Source organism: Lissotriton helveticus, chromosome 3_1, assembly GCF_964261635.1.
Source record: "Lissotriton helveticus chromosome 3_1, aLisHel1.1, whole genome shotgun sequence".
NCBI lineage: Eukaryota > Metazoa > Chordata > Amphibia > Caudata > Salamandridae > Lissotriton > Lissotriton helveticus.
In genome coordinates this window covers 1,657,788,225-1,657,806,928 of record NC_136061.1, presented here as the reverse complement: position 1 = coordinate 1,657,806,928, position 18,704 = coordinate 1,657,788,225, and the positions used below count along the sequence as shown (strand labels likewise).

The 18,704-nt window shown below is 42.5% G+C and overlaps 1 protein-coding gene across 2 annotated transcripts in view; it reads right to left on the bottom strand.

The window, feature by feature from the left end:
* Positions 1-18,704, bottom strand: part of HEG1 (heart development protein with EGF like domains 1) — a 219,447-nt gene that overhangs the window by 64,441 nt on the left and 136,302 nt on the right. For both annotated transcript variants that reach the window (XM_078682440.1, XM_078682441.1), the window contains exons 5-7: positions 14,040-14,143; positions 2,796-2,854; positions 2,515-2,684 (exon numbers count right to left, since the gene is read on the bottom strand). In XM_078682440.1, the coding sequence (XP_078538566.1) occupies positions 2,515-2,684; positions 2,796-2,854; positions 14,040-14,143 (333 nt within the window). The remainder of the gene's footprint in view (positions 1-2,514; positions 2,685-2,795; positions 2,855-14,039; positions 14,144-18,704) is intronic.

Genomic DNA, 18,704 nt, shown 5'->3' with positions numbered 1-18,704 from the left:
AAACACCCTCTTGATACAAATTAATGCAAAGTGCAATTGAATATAACACTTGTTTGAGAAGAAATACGTTATTATGTTTTATAGTATTTAATATCATATGAAGGATGTGCTACTACAGGCAGGACATGTTAGCTGTTTACAATGTCAATATGCCTACAATCATAATGTTGTGCAATGTTGCACTTTACATACTGCTTTATTTTAGCACTGTTTACAAAACTCAGGATATAAAAATCATTTAATGTTTGCACATTGTCTTGTACACTTTTTACTCTGAACCTTTGCACAATTGTTTGAAGCTCAGTGTGTTTTTAAATGTCTTTATGCTATTTTATATGAAGAAAAAAATTGTTCAATTTAAATTCATGTTTCATGCTCGACATTTCATTTTTAGTGTTCTCTGTAGGAATGCTGTGATTTAGGATTGGGTATCCTGGTGCTCTATAGGTAATCATTTACTATGCTTTAAAAGTGAATACAATCTAATATGTAATGAGAAATGTGTTGAAAAATGCTTTGTTTTGGCCTTTCTGTCTCCCAAATTTTCTTGAGGGGGAGAAGTTCAACTCCCCAAACTCCCCCTAGTGGTTCCTCACAGCGCTTTCTCGCTACACACCATGTTGGGGGGGGGGGGGGGTTGGTCTCACTTTCACTTAGTTCTCTCTGATTCACTACTTGTGTCTATTTTTAGTGCTCTCTGAAAGAATGCCTATGGATACATATGACTGGGTGGGTAACCTGATGTTCTTTAAGGTCATCATCTACTGTTTACTGTGCTTTGAAAGTTGATACAATTTGAATATGTAATGAAAAATGTGCTGTAAAATTCACCATTTTGGTCTGTCGTTTTTGAACAATTTCTTGGGGGGAATTCCCCCCAAACCCCCCTAGTGGCCGTCGCACCGGACGGGGGCTGGTCTGGCAAAATTTGCCAGGGCTGCTTTCAGTTCCCAGTCCGGCCCTGGTTAGGTTGCACATTCAGCGATGTCTTCTGTGCACCCCGGACCGGTCAATCAGGCTTGCTGGCACTAGTATTCAGGGCAGGCCTTCTTCGGAACTGTCTGTGGCTTGGAGGTCAGAGAGAGTCTCAGACATGATCCCAACGAAGTGAGTAACACTGTTGTGGCTGGAGGCCGATTTTCAGTCTGACCGTCACAGGCTGTGACGGTCGGACTGAAAACCGGCTCCCATCCACAAAACCGGCCCCCTTTTTGAAAACCGGCCCCCACCCCCCTCCAGCCGACCGGGGGATTGCCCGGTGCCCGGACTCACCAGTCCGGGCCTGCACAGGGGTGCAGAACTACAGGATAGGTTGATGACGTTACAGTCAGAAAAGCACAAAGGGCAAATAACATCTACGACGCAAAGTGAGTGAGAGAGAGAGAGAGAGAGAGTGGGAGTGTGTGTGTGTGGGGAGAGGGGAAAGTCAGGTCTGGGTGTAAGTTGCTGCAATTGTATGGATCAGTGTTACCAACCAGACAGTAATCCTAGCAGTCATCAAAAGCAGAGATTCAATAGGAACATGAAATATGCTCTCTGTCCTTTGTTATATATTTCCAATGAATTAATGTGCAAGGAAGCATTCAATTATTTGCTGGGATTTTGATGCATTTGGTACGTTGGGAGATAATTGTGATTAAAACCTTAAGTATGATGTTGCCCCTGGCCACAATATTTATACCTGCATTATCGTGGCAAATAGCAATTATTTTCCTGCTTTGATCTGTCTCTTGTTCCTCAACACTTCTGTGATACTTCAGAGATGAAAGACAGTGAAACGCAATGGTACTGCGTCGTGTTTGTTATCAGAAGTAACATTTACACAAGAGAATGTCTTCCAGTCATAGAGACATCATATAATAATAATAATTCTTATTTGTAAAGTGTGAACATTTCACCCATTAAGGGTTTCACAGCGCTGGGGGCAATCAGGGAGAATAAGGCGCACATTTACTATGAAGTGGCAGTGCGTGCCGTTAGCCTCCTTGGCTTAACGCCGGGCTCTGCCCCTCCTGAAACCCTGGTCTTAATTTTGGAGCTGCCCCTTATTTACGCTGCCCTCGTAAATATGGGGCAGTGTCAAAATCAATGGGTGTTACGTGGACCACCCACCGCAACACACATAGCCCACCCCTTTCATGCTAAGTATAACGTGAAAGGGGGCCTTATTCACAAGGCGGCATTAAGCCACGTTAAGTGGCTTGATGCTGCCTTGTGAATGAGGCAAAGCCCCTATCGCCATGACAACATCCTGAAAAGTGACGTTGTGGTGGTGATAGAGGCTTGTAAATATGCCCCCAAGTGAGCTATTGCCCAGAGTCACATGATGCTGAGCTGCCGCCAGATCGAACCGCGAGCCCTGTGCTCCAGAGTCAGCCGCTCTGGCCACTGTGCCACACCACCCCCTTCATTGGCCATTCTCCTTTGGTCAGTGTATTGATAAGCTTCAACAAGTTTTACCTAAGAGGCTTGAACTAATTTAAAAAGAAGGATATTGCTTAAACATCAGCGTACCTTTGTAGAAGATCTGGTGATGGCGGAGCAGCCGGCAGTGTTTGGCTGTCTTGTCGGAGGCCTCACAAGATTTAATGTAGCTTTGCAAACTTCTCATGACATCATAGATGGTGACATTGGAGTCTGTAGAGAAGATATGCTGCACAGAAAGGATGATATTATTGGGCTCTCTGCAACACAAAAAAAAAATAAAGATTTATAGGTCTTCCGACCAGTTATTCGCTGTAAATTTCACAATGCATCAAACTTTTGGGAAAATAAGAGATGTAATATTTGCTTACCTCGAATCTAGAATTGAAGATCTGTTGTAGCCATCTAACAGTGACAGGGATTTATTGAACTGCAAGAAAAAAAATCAACTTTATCAATACTGAGGAGAAGTTTTCAGCTCTATTCATTGCTTTATAGAACCCAGATTCAAAAAGTGCTAAATAATTTTTTCTGCCTCAACAGAATTTATTTATGTATTTTGTTTGCAGTTTTATATAGCACGGCCTGGACCTGAAGGTATTTACATTAGCACCAGGTACATTAAACAAGGACACATTCATTTTTGGTAAGCATGGGGAGATTAAGAGCCTAATTGCAATGTCGGTCGGAGTTGCCTCTGATCAACACCATTTCGGGGAAGAACCCTCCCAACCTTAGGTCAGCGGTTCCGACAACCCAATTAGGATGTGACTGTACATGGTGCAGTCCCAAACTTCCATTTTTCAATGGGACCTTGTGCGGGCGGCAGGGTTAAGCTTCCCTCAGCACAAGCTCTTGTTGAAAAATTGAAGTTTGTACACATCCCTGCACAATGCGGCAAGCACCTCATGGTGCCTGCCGCACGATGCAGGGATGTTGAGGGGGGCACCATAGGTGCCCCCCAGGCCTAAATGCGGAGGGCCAAGGGGAGGGGGCCTGCTAGGGGCCCCCAAGTCAGTTTCCAACAGCCAATCCATTGAAAAAAGGCTGACATTGATTGGCTATGCGACACTGACAACATAATCCAGATGGCGGAAACACCGTCCTCAAGGGATTATGGTTCAGTTCAGACTGACCGACGGGATCATTGAGCCTGTCGGAACTGAGTTGGATTCCGCATTGATTTAAACTCTGACCACCGTCATCCTAATGCGGCGGTCGGAGTTTAAAACTACCATGTCGGTCAGAAAGCCTCCGACCAGCATTCACAGGCTTTCTGCCCGAAATTATAATTAGGCCCTAAATGATTTGCCCAGAATCACAGAATTTTGAGCCGAGGCTCAAGCCTGGTACCCCAACTCCAAGGTCGGCAGCTTTGACATTTACGCCACATCCCCTTCCCTGAATAGTCTAACAATTCTGAAGGGAAGACCTTTGTTACTCTTAGTGACTGTCTCTGCTAGTATAGGGGGATCCACATCCAGATATTACTGCAAGATACACATTGAATAAACCTTGTTTTTCATACCCATGCTCCCTCTCCTTAGGTGTGGGACTTAAATACTTTCTCCCCATAACACAATAGGACCTTCAGAACCCAGAGAAACTGAAGCGGTCCTTTTTATAGGCGGACAGGAGGGTCATAAGACATGTGATTAGGAAGGGTGAGACTCGGACGACCGTTGATCATTGGTAGGAATACATCAACATCAAGCTGTGACATTGCGATGCCCTCATTCATTGGCTTTCACTGTTGAACAAACATTATGTGGCACTGTCCAAGTCACAGGCTTGCAGATCTCTACCTGCGTGTGCCCCACATTCCATCCAAGGATGCTGAAGTTCACTCGGTTCACTTTTTTTCTATTTATTGCCTCCAGAAGAGGGATTCCACATGTAAAGAAATTAATATTTTTTTTTGCATTTCTCTAAAAAGGTTTAATTTATGGGCTCTAAATAACTGATATTTGAACGTCTGGGGAGTGAGGATCTGCAAGACAACTTCCTACTGCACTTTCCCTTTCCTAAGGATCAAAAAAATGTTTTTACTTAGACTGACATGTCTGACTTTTCCTGAAGTCATCTGCTTCAATGTCAAATTCCTAATGTGAATATGAGGCAAGAGCTTTCACCACTCACATCTGCAATATGCTTTAAGTAACACTACAGGCCAGTCCTGGGTGTCACAAATGAAAAAAGAGCACATATAAATGTCATATTTACCACTATAAAAGTCAGCTGTAAGTGTGTATCTAAAGGTTATGTACAGCTTTGTAAGGTAAACTCTGTAAAGTGAAATGTTTGCAAACAAACTGAACTGAATATTTTAGAACTGTCATTTTGTGTGCCAAGCCTGTGATTGATAACTCCAGATAAGAAATACCTTGAAAGTTCATTCTGGCTTATAAATCAAAATTTAAAAAATGACAAATGGTTACAAATGGCCTGCATTTTGTATGCTGCAAAGATGACATTTATAAGGTTGTCATTTTCTTGTCTTCTTAGTAACCAGTACATGCTGCTGGCCTTAATAATTTTCAAACATTTGAGCCCCCTCAGGCTCACAGATACATTTGGCCAATCACACCTACATGACTGGTGCTATGCCGCTGCCTATTTATTTTAGGTCTCCTTCCCCCACAAAATGACTCCCTGTACCCAGGTTGCTAAACAGTGCCTCAGGGGTTGTGCAACTCTCACTGCTCAATCAATCAATCAATCACGTTGTATTTGTAGAGCGTGGCTTGTCACCCCAGGGGGTTTCCAGGTGCTTATTTCTGGTCTCATTCGTACAACCAGGTCATGAGTCCCTTCCTGAAGGCGGTCAGTGATGGTGCAGTGCGGAGGTGGAGAGGTAGGTCGTTCCAAGCTTTGGTGGCAAGGTGGGAGAAGGAGCGTTGTCCGGTGTGGCTGCGTCGTATGCGTGGTATCTTTGCGAGTGTGTGCTAAGCGGAGGGTCCTGTTTGGCCCCTGCAGTGTATTCTCCTGTGATGCACCCTGTGCTGGGAATGTCCAGTGGCATAAACAAAGATTAAGTGGGTCATTTAGAGATTGGCGAGTGGGAAGGTGCTCCGCCCTGCCATACTTTCAGTTCCCACGCCTCACTTAGTGGTGGAGTAAGCTCAAGGTATCCAATGGCAGAGCTTCAGCTGGCTCCATCATCAGAATCACTTGACTTGATGGCCCACTTGGCAAAGGACCGCCTGGGTATTGTAATGGTAGCCATGTCCTAATTGAGGGTCTAGCAATTGCCACTGGTTTTCCCTGCCAGGTGAGGCATGACTTGCAAAATAAACATTGGACCTGATGTACAGGGAGACAACTCCCTGTGCATCAGGGCCCAGAGTGGGAGTTCATTTGAAAAAGATAAAAAGGAATACCCAAAGTTTTAAGAAAATGTTGCCCACTTTCCATTCAACTGTGCCTACAGTACAGCCACCTTGGGCACATAGATCCCTGCTAGGCAAGCAAAGGTCAGTTATTAAGGCTGGCTGGTGGCCACCTTCCAAAGTTTACATCAGTCCGTATTACTACAAACTTCATTTATAATTGGATAGCAACAGAAAATCCTCTTGTTTCAGAGGGCAATGCAAACTCTGGTGGAGATTGTAATGGCCATATAACCTCCACCATGTAGACGCTGTAGTGGAGGAAATCCAATTGGCGAATTCTTCTTCAAATTTCACATTTTCTTTTCGTGCTAGAGGATTTTTCATTCCTGCCCAGCTCTAAATCCGACCTTTTTTGTGTCTCTATATGAGTGAATAATCTACTCAGTTATATATCTGATACATTTACACCTGCCTCACGGTCTCTGAGTAAGGTGTATGCTCTGCCTATGGAAGGTTTGACTTTTCTTCATGTAAGCCAGGCATGTGTCTAAAAATGGCTTCAATAGAATTTGGCGCTATATTTGGTTTTATTCATGTTGAACGGAAGTATTACAGGGCATGTGGAAAAAGAAATATGTACTTGAATACAAAAGCACAAAATGCATTTTTAGACTTAGTTTGAGACCCCTGATAGCGGTTGATGTCATTAACTAAACAATGCGTAATCAAGAGAGAGAGGGAGGACCAGATAGCTAGTCCTTGTCCCCGGGGTTATATATGATTTAATCAAAAAGAGACTAGCTCATTATTTATAGTAATTACAACAATTAAAAAGACTCAAGTATGTTTCGTCATGGGGTGGGAACACCTGGTGTGTGTGTTCATAAAGCCCTCACCCACCAACCTAGTTGGTGGCATGCTTCATCATCGGGCCCACCCAGTAACACCTAGCGTGTCCCGGGTGTGCTTCGACGCCTGACTACAGCGGAGCAGGTATATTGCTGAGTGTGCAGTGAAGAGTGTTATGAAAGTGATGTTAAAACGGCTTGGCGGGGGTCCCAGTACCCGAGGGTAAATTAGACTTTAATACCTGGGCCTCCGTCAGCGGTTAAAAATAAGGCTGTTGGATGTTAGAGGCGAGTTACGACCTCCCACATCCAATGGGTCAACATGTTTCAGCCAGTGCCTTATGTCTATGCTGGCTTTCTTCAGGACCTAGATTAAAAGTGAGTGTGATTAGACTAGTGGGTGTGTGATTCAGACTATGTGTCTACACGCCCTAAAGTGTTTATCTATGTGTGAGATGGGGGATTCCCTTCTCAGAAACACGCTAGTTTTAGCAGGTTCTGGCCTCAAGGTTGAGAGGTGGCAGGGGGTTGACCAGCTTTTCTGGGCAGAGCCTGCTCTGGACCTGTAGTGCCTCCTTCGCATGCGTGTAGACACATAGTCTGAATCACACACATTTTTAACCGCTAGGTTGGTGGGTGAGGGCTTTATGAACACACCCACCAGGTGTTCCGACCCCATGACGAAACATACTTGAGTCTTTTTAATTGTTGTAATTACTATAAATAATGAGCTAGTCTCTTTTTGATTAACTAAACAATAACTGGCAACACAAGCCTGCCTGTAGATTTTCAGGACCTGCTATATTCAAATTATAAAGGAGAGAGGCAAACACATTTGTTGTCCCACAACACGTCACTCTCAACCAACAATGAATCTTCACAAACACTGATTGATTGATTGAATTGATTGATTGTGAATATGTCATGGGCCACTGCCTAGCAAACTGCACTTTGAATCGCTAAAGAAATCAACAACTCAGAAGCAAAAGATAAATCACATTTCCTTCCTTGTAGCAGATCACTAAGGTCCACGAACCACCAGACTCATGGGGGCGCGCTGGTGGCGGTCTCTTGACCGCCCTATTACAATATGGGCAGTTCAACCGCAATTGCCTCACTGAAGCCGCCAGTGAACCACCTTTCCTGGCGGTTATGTAGCAGTGTAGAGGCATCAGAGGCAGTAATATTGTTGTAAGTAGGAAGGCGGAGACTTGAAGGTAACAGGAAACTTCTTTATTTGTAAAGCAATGACGAAGAAACCCGACCAGCGGAGCCGAGTTGGAAATCTTCACCAACGGTCTTGTGTTAGAATTCTGGGCTCGGAGGCACGAGGAGACTGCCATCAAGAGCTCAGAAGAACTCACGAGACCGCATGGGGAAATACAGTAAAACAATAAATATAACACATCTCCTTTGCTTTGACAAGAATGAACATTTTATAATACCTATAATAATTCTTCTTCAAAGAATAATGAAATATAGTGTGGTGAAAGAACAAAAACATAAATCGACAACTTATAACAATCATAAACCTGTGAATGATCATTCTGACTAAGTGACCAAGTAATTAAATAAGTGATGGAATGTAGCGTGGCAAAATGATCATTCTGACTAAGTGACCAAGTAATTAAATAAGTGATGGAATGTGGCGTGGCAACATCCACAACCCACTCCTTCCCTAAACATCTAAATAAAAATCTTTCAAATATGCAAGTGATTTCCTTTCACGGATTGGTCTTTTACTGTTATAACCATTACTTCCTTGAAGTGACAAATCCTGTGGCTGCAAAGGAGGAGAATTAGAAAGACTATTTTTTTCTGATATAAGGCCACTCTTCGAAGATTCCATGTCTGACCATTCGGCAATTTTACATAATTTCCACATACAGATTTGACTTTGAAAGGGCCTCAGAATTGGTTAAAAACCTTATGTGTGCCACCAGGTTTAACCTTAACTAAATCACCTTCTGAAATCTTTGTCTTACTACTAGAACAAGAATGGTGAGTAACCTCCAGTTATTGTTTGGATAACCAGGTAGGAACTAATTTCGTTCCAGGTCGCCTGCTCCTCATGAGTTCGAAAGGTGTTTTTGTCATATTTTGGTGTATTGTGGTGTGATACGCCCAAAGCATTTCTTTGATCTCTTTCTGAACTGAACGATTAGATGCAAAGGCTAGTTGCATGCTACCTTTAACTAATCTATTCACTCTCTCACATAAGCCATTGCTTTGGGGGTTATATAATGAGGTATGTAAATGTTCCAAGCCTACATGATTAACATAGATCAGCATTTCCCTAGATGTTAGTTGTGTTCCATTGTCTGATAAAAGCATAGCAGGAATACCTATCCTGCGGAAAATGTTACTAAGTACCTTGACCGTAGAGTGTGTATTGATATTCTTCATGAAAGCAACTTCCACCCACCTTGAAGTAGAGTCAACTAACATCAAAGCAAACTTTTCACTATCTTGTAATTCATGGAAAGGACCAATGAAATCAATGCAAACTTTTTGCCAGACACAATCTTCAGACACGATTTGTCCATGGGAATTAGTATTACTTCTACCTGCGCCTACTAAAAGCCTTTTCTCAGATTCCTTACAACCCTCACATTTTTCTACCCATAATTTGACCTGGCAATCCATACCCGGCCACCAAAATTTTCTTTAAGGCGTTTGGTAGTAAGGGTTTGGCCTAAATGACCCTCATGAGCCAAGGCAATAATGCGAGATCTAAGAGATTCTGGTGGTATGTACTTCTCACCTCTGACCAAAATAAAGTCAGCTTGTGTGGAAATCTCATGTTGTAATTGGACATATGACCTGAGAGTGGGTGATACTGTACTCTGCCTAGATACTCCTTCTTTGGACATTCTAAGTAACCTTTCCATGATGGGATCTTTTCCCATGGTTTCCATCCATTCATCTTTGGATATAGATCTGGAGAGATCTTCTGCAAGATCTTCTAAACAAGCAACTACACTCTCGGTTATTAATTCATTTGGAGTAGCTTTTGTGTCAGGTAATCTTGACAAGCAGTCTGCAACATTATTACACCACCCAGGTAGATATTCAACGTTACACATGAAGTCTTGGACATTTACTGCTAACCTTGCCAGTCTGCCTGAACAATTTGTAATGCCCCCAGGAGCTAACACTTTTAATAGAGGCTTGTAATCAGTCCTGAGGGTAAATGAAATGCCCCACAGAAAAACTCTAAAATATCTAGTAGCCCAGGCAGCCGCCAATGCCTCACGCTCAATAACTGAGTAGTTCCTCTCAGTCTCAGTTAACGAGCGAGATGCAAAGGCAATTGTTTTCTGTTGTCCATCATGTTTTTTTGTGTCAGGACAGCTCCAATGCCTACAGAACTGGCATCTACAGTTAAAACAGTAGGTAAACCTGGTATAAAACTAGAAAGAATGTTCGCATTCACAATGTTTTCCTTAATCAAGTTAAAAGCAGTTCTTTGTTCACTTCCCCAAGAAAATGTCTTTCCCTTCCTCAAAATCTCTCTTAACGGTTCAGCTTTCTCTGCCAAATGTTTGAAAATTTTTACATAGTATTCCACCATGCCCATGAACGATCTTAATTTGTCCTTGTCATTTAGTTCTGCTACATTTGATATGGCACTGACCAAGTGATGTTTGGGTTGGATTCCGTTTTCACTGACATGATATCCTAGGTAATCCACCTCTTTGACAGCAAAAACACACTTATCTTTGCGTATAGTTAAACCAGCCCTGACTAGACATGTCAAGACTTTATCCAAGATGTAATTGTGGTCGGTTAAATCTAGGGCATGGATTAGGATATCATCCTGGAAGAAAACTACTCGCTCTTTATTCTTCAGTACATCTGTGATGATCCTTTGGCAAGCACTGGCAGCAGAACATAACCCAAAGGGAAGTCTCTTGAACTGATACGTGCCCTCAGGTGTGATAAAAGAAGTATATTCTTTTGAATTGGGATAAAGTTTGATTTGGTGGTAGGCGCTGCGTAAGTCCAGCTTTGAGAACACCTTACCACCAGCTAAGCTCAGGACAATCTCATTGATGTTTGGAAGGGTATAATTTTCCATTATAACCGCCTTGTTTAAGCTTCTCATGTCCACACAAAAATGCAAGGAGCCATCTTGTTTTTGCGTGATCACGACCGGAGATAACCATTGTGTAGCTTCCACAGTCTCAATGATATCATCATCAAGCATTTGCTTGATGATCTTTCTAACCTCAAATCTAGCAGACAGTGGTATTTTGCGTGCAACGGGTTTAACAGGTACAGCATTTTTTGAGTTTCATAACATGTTGATAGCCAATAGCCTCTCCCAATACAATGTCAAATACCTTTTCATGTTTAGATAAAATAGTTTCCAAATCATTATTTGCACTGTGAATGCACATTACTGGTGGATCAGCCCTAAATATAACAAATATGCTTGGCTGGACCACTGCAGTCCCGCCAAGCATATTACAGGTTTCCTCTCCGCAATGGTTTTCATGGCAGTTCTACTGCCATGAAAACCGTGGGGGAGAGGAAACAAAGGGGCCCTTGGTGCCTCACGTCCTGTGGATGCACTAAGGGGGAACTCCATGTGTCCCCCCTGTGTGCATGCACACCTGTTCCTACACGGCAACTGTGTTTGGCGTTCCAATTGCGGTGTCTAATTTCTGAGGCACAGCCATGGGAACGCGAAATACCGGACCACCAGACAGGAGGAAACTCCTAATCTGGTGGGCGGCCTGACCACGGGTTAGGCGGTGTGGGGGCAGACCCGGAGCCACACCGCCAAACTGGTAATCAGGCCCTAAGGGTTTGCAAACGTTATGACTTGAAGTAATTACAGCTGGATCCCCTTTTCCACTTTGTTGCATGGTGAGGACATTTGGCTCTACTGAAAAGCACAAACATATTTTGCCCCTGATAAACACATTTGTAGTTACAATTTAAAGCTGCTGTTGGAACATATTGCCAGTCAATATTTATTTATTTATTTATTTTATTTATATGTATTTTTTCGCAAATCTGATGAGAAGCCGAGAACAATTTTTGTATGCAGCATATAGTTTGGACCCATACTAATGCAAACAATTGGTGTTACTTTTCATCATTCACAATATATTGATGTAAAGTTATTTCTGCCATGCCAGTAAAATTAAATGTGATCCATTAAGACAATATTGGGAACAAGTGGACCAATAAACACACGATAACTCATTTACTACCACGATATAGCATAACTGGCGAGAGGAAACACTGCTGATTGTCGGCAGAAGGCATTTTACAATGACAACAAAGATTAAGAATTTTTTTAACAATCAAACAACCTGATCAGTTACCGGATTTATCTAATGTATTCTGGTTTTGGTTACTACTTTCGTTTATATTTAGCACACGTGATAAAGCAACATTGTAACTACAAAAGTGGAGAAGTGTGGCTCAATGGTTAGAGCAGGCAGACCTTGATGCAGAGCTCTGCCCAAGGACCAGGGTTTGATTCCTGCCTCGGCGGGTCTCCGGCTCATTAATTCCCCTGACTGGATATTCTCGCCTCAGTGCCTGTTCTGATCATGGGTCCCATGCTGCAACTCTGGGCAATAGCTTGCTTAGTCTCCACAACGGCCCCAAAAGCGCTGGGATGCCTGGCTGCACCTGGGGGGTGCCCAGGAGTGGACATTTCCCAGGAAAGCCAGGAAGGGTTCCTAAGCGGTATACGGACAGCGCCGGGACACCTCCGGTGGAGGTAGCTGTGCGCTTTACAAATTCCGACATTTACATTTACATTTACATTTACATGTAACAAGCATTGGCAAAGCTAATAGGTCTCTCCTATGGGTCTCTCCTATGTGAAGTCTGTTGTCTTTGTAAATAACTCATCCAAGAAGGGAGTGCTTAGGAGCCCAATAATTGTTCATTCAAAAATTCAAAATTCTATTTAGCGCAAAGTCCTTAACAATTATTTTCACACATAGGAGGTCTTCTTATAAATCCAGTATGATGCAAGAACCATGAAATGATGTGTAAACCACATTTTCTTTATTCTTTCTAACATCCAACAGCAGACCAGTCAACGCGTTTTGTCTCAACATCGGACTTCAATTCTTTCTAGTGATTCTTCCTAGATAATACACGCCAGAAAAGAGAAGATGCTGAATATCTGTATCCCCAGTGGGACCCGCAAAATTCATGTAATAGGACGCTGCATCCCATCCATGCGAGGCACAGCTCCTTTGTCATATTGGATTCATAAGAAGACCTCTTATGTGTGAAAACAATTTGGAAGGACTTTGCACTAAATTGAATTTTGAATTTTTGAAAGAACAATTATTGGACTCTCTAAGCTCTCCCTTCTTGCATGAGTTCTTTTCCTTTGGTTCATGGTCGCTGAGCAGTAGGGCCCTTAGAGGGTTGAGTGCTTCCATCTACATACCTATGATGCAAACACCTGTGCGGACAAATTAGAGCTAATATTGCTCTTTTTGTAGGTATCTTTTGTCTTTGTCAATGTTTTTATAGCCATGCTGCACAGCACAGCTGTTGTGCAGCATGGCTAAAAGCAACAAGGGAGGCAGGATACTGGATGGGAGGGAGAAGAAGGATGTGGCTCTATGGGCAGAGCTGCCGTCCTCAGAATTGGGAAACCAGGTTTGAGTCTCGGCTTTGGCTTAACATCCTGCGATTCTAGTCAAATCAATTAATCTCCCTTTCCTTTAACAAATAAAGATTGTGAAGTTCTTTAATGTAACTGGTGCTCGTGTAAAGTGCTGATACCATCGGGTCGAAATCTTGGTATAAAGAAAATGCCAAAAAAAAGAAATAGTACCTCAATTACAGAGCAAGCAGTGGATGGACACTAATTAACATGAACTAATCTGTACTTGAGCTATGCGCGCAGACAGATGATGGCTCTGATATTCTGCCACATTAGCAGTCAGCAAAGAGTGATAAGGTTGCCATCAAATGATAAGTAATGGGTGAGCCAAAAGCTTCTTTTTATAGTTTTTTTTAGACACAAGAGATCGTCGTCATAGCGACAACACATGCACACAACCTGCAGGCGAGACGTAAAAAAAGCACACATACAGATGTGCAGCCAGTATGTTTTTTATTACATGCTAAAGGAGGAGAGAGGCATCATGACACCTTCAAGGCATTGCCTCTTATGGGTCATGGCCCCTTCCCCACATTCATCAATGGTAATAAAGAGGATATTACACTCCGCCCATGTGCATTTATATTATATATATTTTTATATGAACCACAGATGAATTTACAACATCTCCAGATTTTGAACACAAGATAGGCTAAGGTTGCAAGAACTTTGATATAAATGAATAAAAAATATATGACAAAATTAGTCTATTAAATCTTGATGCACAAAGGTTTGCAGGCGATTTTCAATTTATGGGGTTTTTCTAAGCACATTGGAGCTTACCATCTGTATTATTTCTCCTTCAATGTCATGGCTGTCCAGGTGCTTCCCATCACTACTGTTTATGAAGCTGCTTGATATTTTAATCTGGCCAATAAACGTCCTTACTGTAAATAAGTACAAAGATCAGACCTGTGTTACAGTTTTGTGGAAAATAACTAACCATACCTAGTCATTAATACTGAATTTAACGTCATCCACCAGGGCACTGCAGATGAAATTAATTGTACATTGACATGACTCCAAAATGGCGACTTGATAGGTCAAGATGGTGCAAAATCAATTCCTATCTCAGACAATCATAAAAATATTAATTTGGTAAATAATTCAACATAATAATACATCATAAAATACCAAAAGAATACCAATAAACAAACATTGTCTTGTTTTTAAAAAACTGCTTTTTAAACATACATAAAAACAATCATTATTCTCCCAAGAAATTATTTCATTGCAACACAAACCTTGCATATACATTTAGTTATAGTTAGGGTACACCGTAGCGTAATTAATACATGCTATATTCCTGTTTCTGCATTTCCTAACTCCTCATGGATGGGATGAACTGTTTTTTCATCTTAAAAAGTTGGTAGCCTAAGGTCCAATCCATTAATACCTATGGCCTTCATTACGAGTTTAGGTTAAAACAGGTGCTTGCACAGAGATCAGAACTATAAGTTGTCAGATAAAAATCACACCCATGAAGATTTCCCCTGATATATTCCGGCAGGTCAAACCGTTCGAAATTCATCAGGAGAAAAGGCTCTCGAAAAAAGGCAAAACACGTAATTGTAATTGCAATTGTAGCATTTCTAAAGCGCATAAAACCAAAAAACATCTAAGCGCTAACCAGAAAAGTCTGTGTGAAAGGCGAGGACCTAACGTAGAAGGACCTAAACTTGTCAGTGCCAGACAGGGAGGGCTAGTTCAAGAATAATCGCGTTTTCAACTTTCTTCGAAACATCATGTATGAATTTAAGCTCCTGATCTGTTTAGGGAGGGAATTTCACAACTTGGCGACCGCCACAGTGAAAGCCCATCCCCTCCACCTGACTCTCCTGCACCTAGGAACAGCCACCTTATATTGACCAGCTGATCTCAGTGACCTTCCCGGAACATACCAATTAAAAGTCTTCCTAAGATAGGACAGCCCCCGCAAACGAAGAGCCTTGTGAACAGAGGGCTTTAAAAGACACCCGCTTCTGTACTGAGAGCCAGTGTAGGGACCTCAATCCCTCCCTCACTGAACAGAATTAAGGTATTTCCAGGACCAGACACGCTGCCATGTTTTAAATGTCTTATAGCTTGTACAGAATGTACTTGTTGGAATTTAATAGCAGGGTATTACAGTAGTCTAAGTGAGACGTGATAAGCGCAATGTCCACCGACACCCTGAGCTCTTTCGCGAGAAAAGGCAGGATTTTCTTCAAGATCTTGATGATCCAGAAACAGGAGCACACTATTCTATTTACCTGGTTGTCAAAAGTCAAGGTGTTATCAAAAATCACACCCAGAATTTTGACTGTAGCCACTGGAATGGGTAAGGAACCACATGTATCTGGCCACCAGCGGTTGGTCCAGATTGAGCTATCCCTTCCAAAAACCTGGATCGCAGTTTTCTCCCCATTCATTTTGATCCAATTCTCTCTCATCCACCTGCTGATCTCCATCATACATTCACTAAACCTGTCAGCCACCTCTTCCCTGTCATCGGAGATGTAAATGAGGATCTGGGTGTCTATCGCACAGGAGGACACACGGGAACCGAAAGAGCGTATCGTTTTCGTCAGAGGGGCGACATGCAAATTAAATAAGGTGGAGCTTAAGGAGGACCTTTGTGCAACCCCACAACTGGAGCTGAAAAGATGGAGCTCTAAAGTCCCTGCAGCTCACAGTAAGCGTCATATCCAGCAGGAAGAACTCCAGCAAATTAAGTGCTGCATCCTGCAGCCCCACCTGCTGAAGACTTTACACCAACAGAGATGGAGCTATGGAGTCAAAGGAACAGGCAGGTCCAGCAATACCAGGATAGCAGACCCTCCCTGGTCAACTTGCCTACAAATGGAATCCGCAGAGGCCATAAGTGTTGATTCAGTGCTGTGATCTGAAAGGGATCTAGGGGTTCTTGATCCAGTAGGTATTTAGCTATTTCCTGATTTATATGCTTCTCCAGGATTTTAGCTGGAGCAGGCAGTAGAGAACAATTGAATACTCGGAAAAGGAGGTATTTACCACACGTGGTAAATGCTTTACTCTGGGGTAATAGTACTTACCACGTGTGGTAAATACCCCGCCCTCTTCTGACAAACTTGTAATGAGGCCCATATCAGCAATGCTTGCCCTGTGGTTCTAGGCACCAATAGCCCATATCAGTCTTTTGGTGTGGCTAAAAGCCAATGTGAATGGTAGTGTGTCCAAACACGCACATATGTGTGTTGTCAATGTTCCATACGTAAAAAGCATGCACTACATTGTCTTTATTTCCAAATCTATTGCTTCGGTCCTCACCCTGTAGTTACTCTTAAAAAATCTAATCACACAAGCGCTGGTAGTCAACATTTTACAAAATAATACTCTCACCCCATTAGTTTCAGCAATCCCTATGACTTTTCCACTTTTTAGACTTTTCTTCCAAACTTTCACAATGTCAGTCCTTCAAAGCATTTTAATGGGAGATTATGATGAACTTTCTGTAGCATTCACTCCAATTCTCGGCTACTGCAATTCTTAAATGTTGGCAAGTATGTGCCATCATGAGGATAAATGTAAATATAGGTACTATTTATTTATGAAGTGAAAATGTCTATATCTACATCACAAAAATTCAAAAAGCAGAGGACTGCAAAGACCTTTACATGCATTTGATAGAAGCTATGTAGTTTGGGAGTTACATGAAAAACTGCAGTCCCAAACCCTCCTTTTCATATTTGTTTGGAAGTCCATCAATGCCCAATTTAGCAGTGTGCCAGAGAGATTTGTGATCTCTTCTGACATTGTACATGGCCTTAAATCAGAGATTACCAAAGCTGAGAAGGATATACGAGTGCATGTCCCGCTTCCCAACCAGAGGATTTCCTTCGAGTGGATTAGAAGATGGCCGGACAGAGGATTTGGCGGGGATGTTGTCCCTTGTATTCCTCAGTGCATCCTCTGCTCTTAGGACTGCTCTGTAATCTCCCTCATTGCGTGACTGGAGCAGGGTATTGAAAACCGATAAAGCGACTTACATTTGGTAACAAGCCTTCCCCTTCTTCATCTGGTAATCAGAAGTGCATGGTGGATGCGATTAACAGACCAGCATTGAGGGCATGCTACTCTACTTTTATTTACAATTTAGTTGTGAGAGGGACATGCTGAATAAAAACAAGAGGGGCACAATTAAGAGTATAGAAATATGGATCAGAAAAGAAAAGTTTCCAATGAAACACTGAGTAAAAGTATATATATGAAAGAAGAACATGAAAACAGAAGACTGAAGGATATTATTGACAATTAAACTTTCATTACGAGGACAGAGGCCTCCACATACAAAGTCTCATCGATTTCCCTTTCTTACAAAAGGGATGTTTAAAGGGGATTCCTTTAGTATGTACCATAAAAATAAGGTCCTCTGTTTGGAGCTCGGACGAAATTCCAAGAACATATTAGCTTGTCACCAGGCAAAAGATGGTCAGCAGCCCAGAGCCTCATTTGTACATTATGAGAGGCTCACTCCTTTGAAAGACCTGCAAAACGTTATAAAAATTGACTTTGCCAAAACTAATGGACAGTGGCAGCCCCTCCACTAAGGCAGAGGAGCGTCGCCCCACTGCTCAAAAGGGGAAAAAAATGATAATAATGTATTGTTATTATCATTTTAGTTTTCCTATTGCAGTCAGTGGCTCTCGGGCCGGAGCTAGCCAGAGCAGGGGGAAGAGAGGTTTGCACTCCCTAAGTGCACAAAACTGCTTGGCCGGCCCTCTTGGACCGGCCAAACAGTCATGCACACTTTGCATCTTCCTCACAAGGCTGTAATGCACAGCCTGGTGAGGAAAATGCCCAACCTCCCATTCCCAGTCAGAGCGCTGTACCACGGCATTCAGACTAATCACAATGCTGCATTGTATCATTATGATTGGCTCTGGGGAGACTAGGAGCTTCCTGCTGCTTCCTGCTGCCAGACTGGCGACAGGACGAAGAAGAAGACAGAGGAGAGGCGGTGGCTGGTCGTTTTCAAGTGTTTTCTTTCTTTTTTTCATCCCCCGTACCCTCCCGCCCCACCACTCGGATCCGGTAATAGGTGCCCCTACTAATGAATACTGAACAGCATTTGAGAACGCATGGAAAGGAGATTGAGTGAATTAAGAACAGGGGGTTTAGCTTTTCTGTTAAATTGCAGCAGGGTGAAGACGTCCGAGGATGAAGGAAGAAAGCTGAAATTGCCTTATTTTTAGCTTAAAGAATCATGAGTCAGGTGGTATCGACATGGTTGCCAGTGCCTCATCATTAATTCCGAAAGATACAGCAGAGGCATGAAGTGGAATCAGGGATAGGTAGCCTTTTTTGACAGATTAAGCGCTGTAGGATTTCTAGTTAAGATGCTGGCGTAGGCACTTTTATGAAATGTATTCTTTGTCAGCACATTTAAGATTTCACACAACGGAGAAAAGGGTACGTACATCTGAAGCC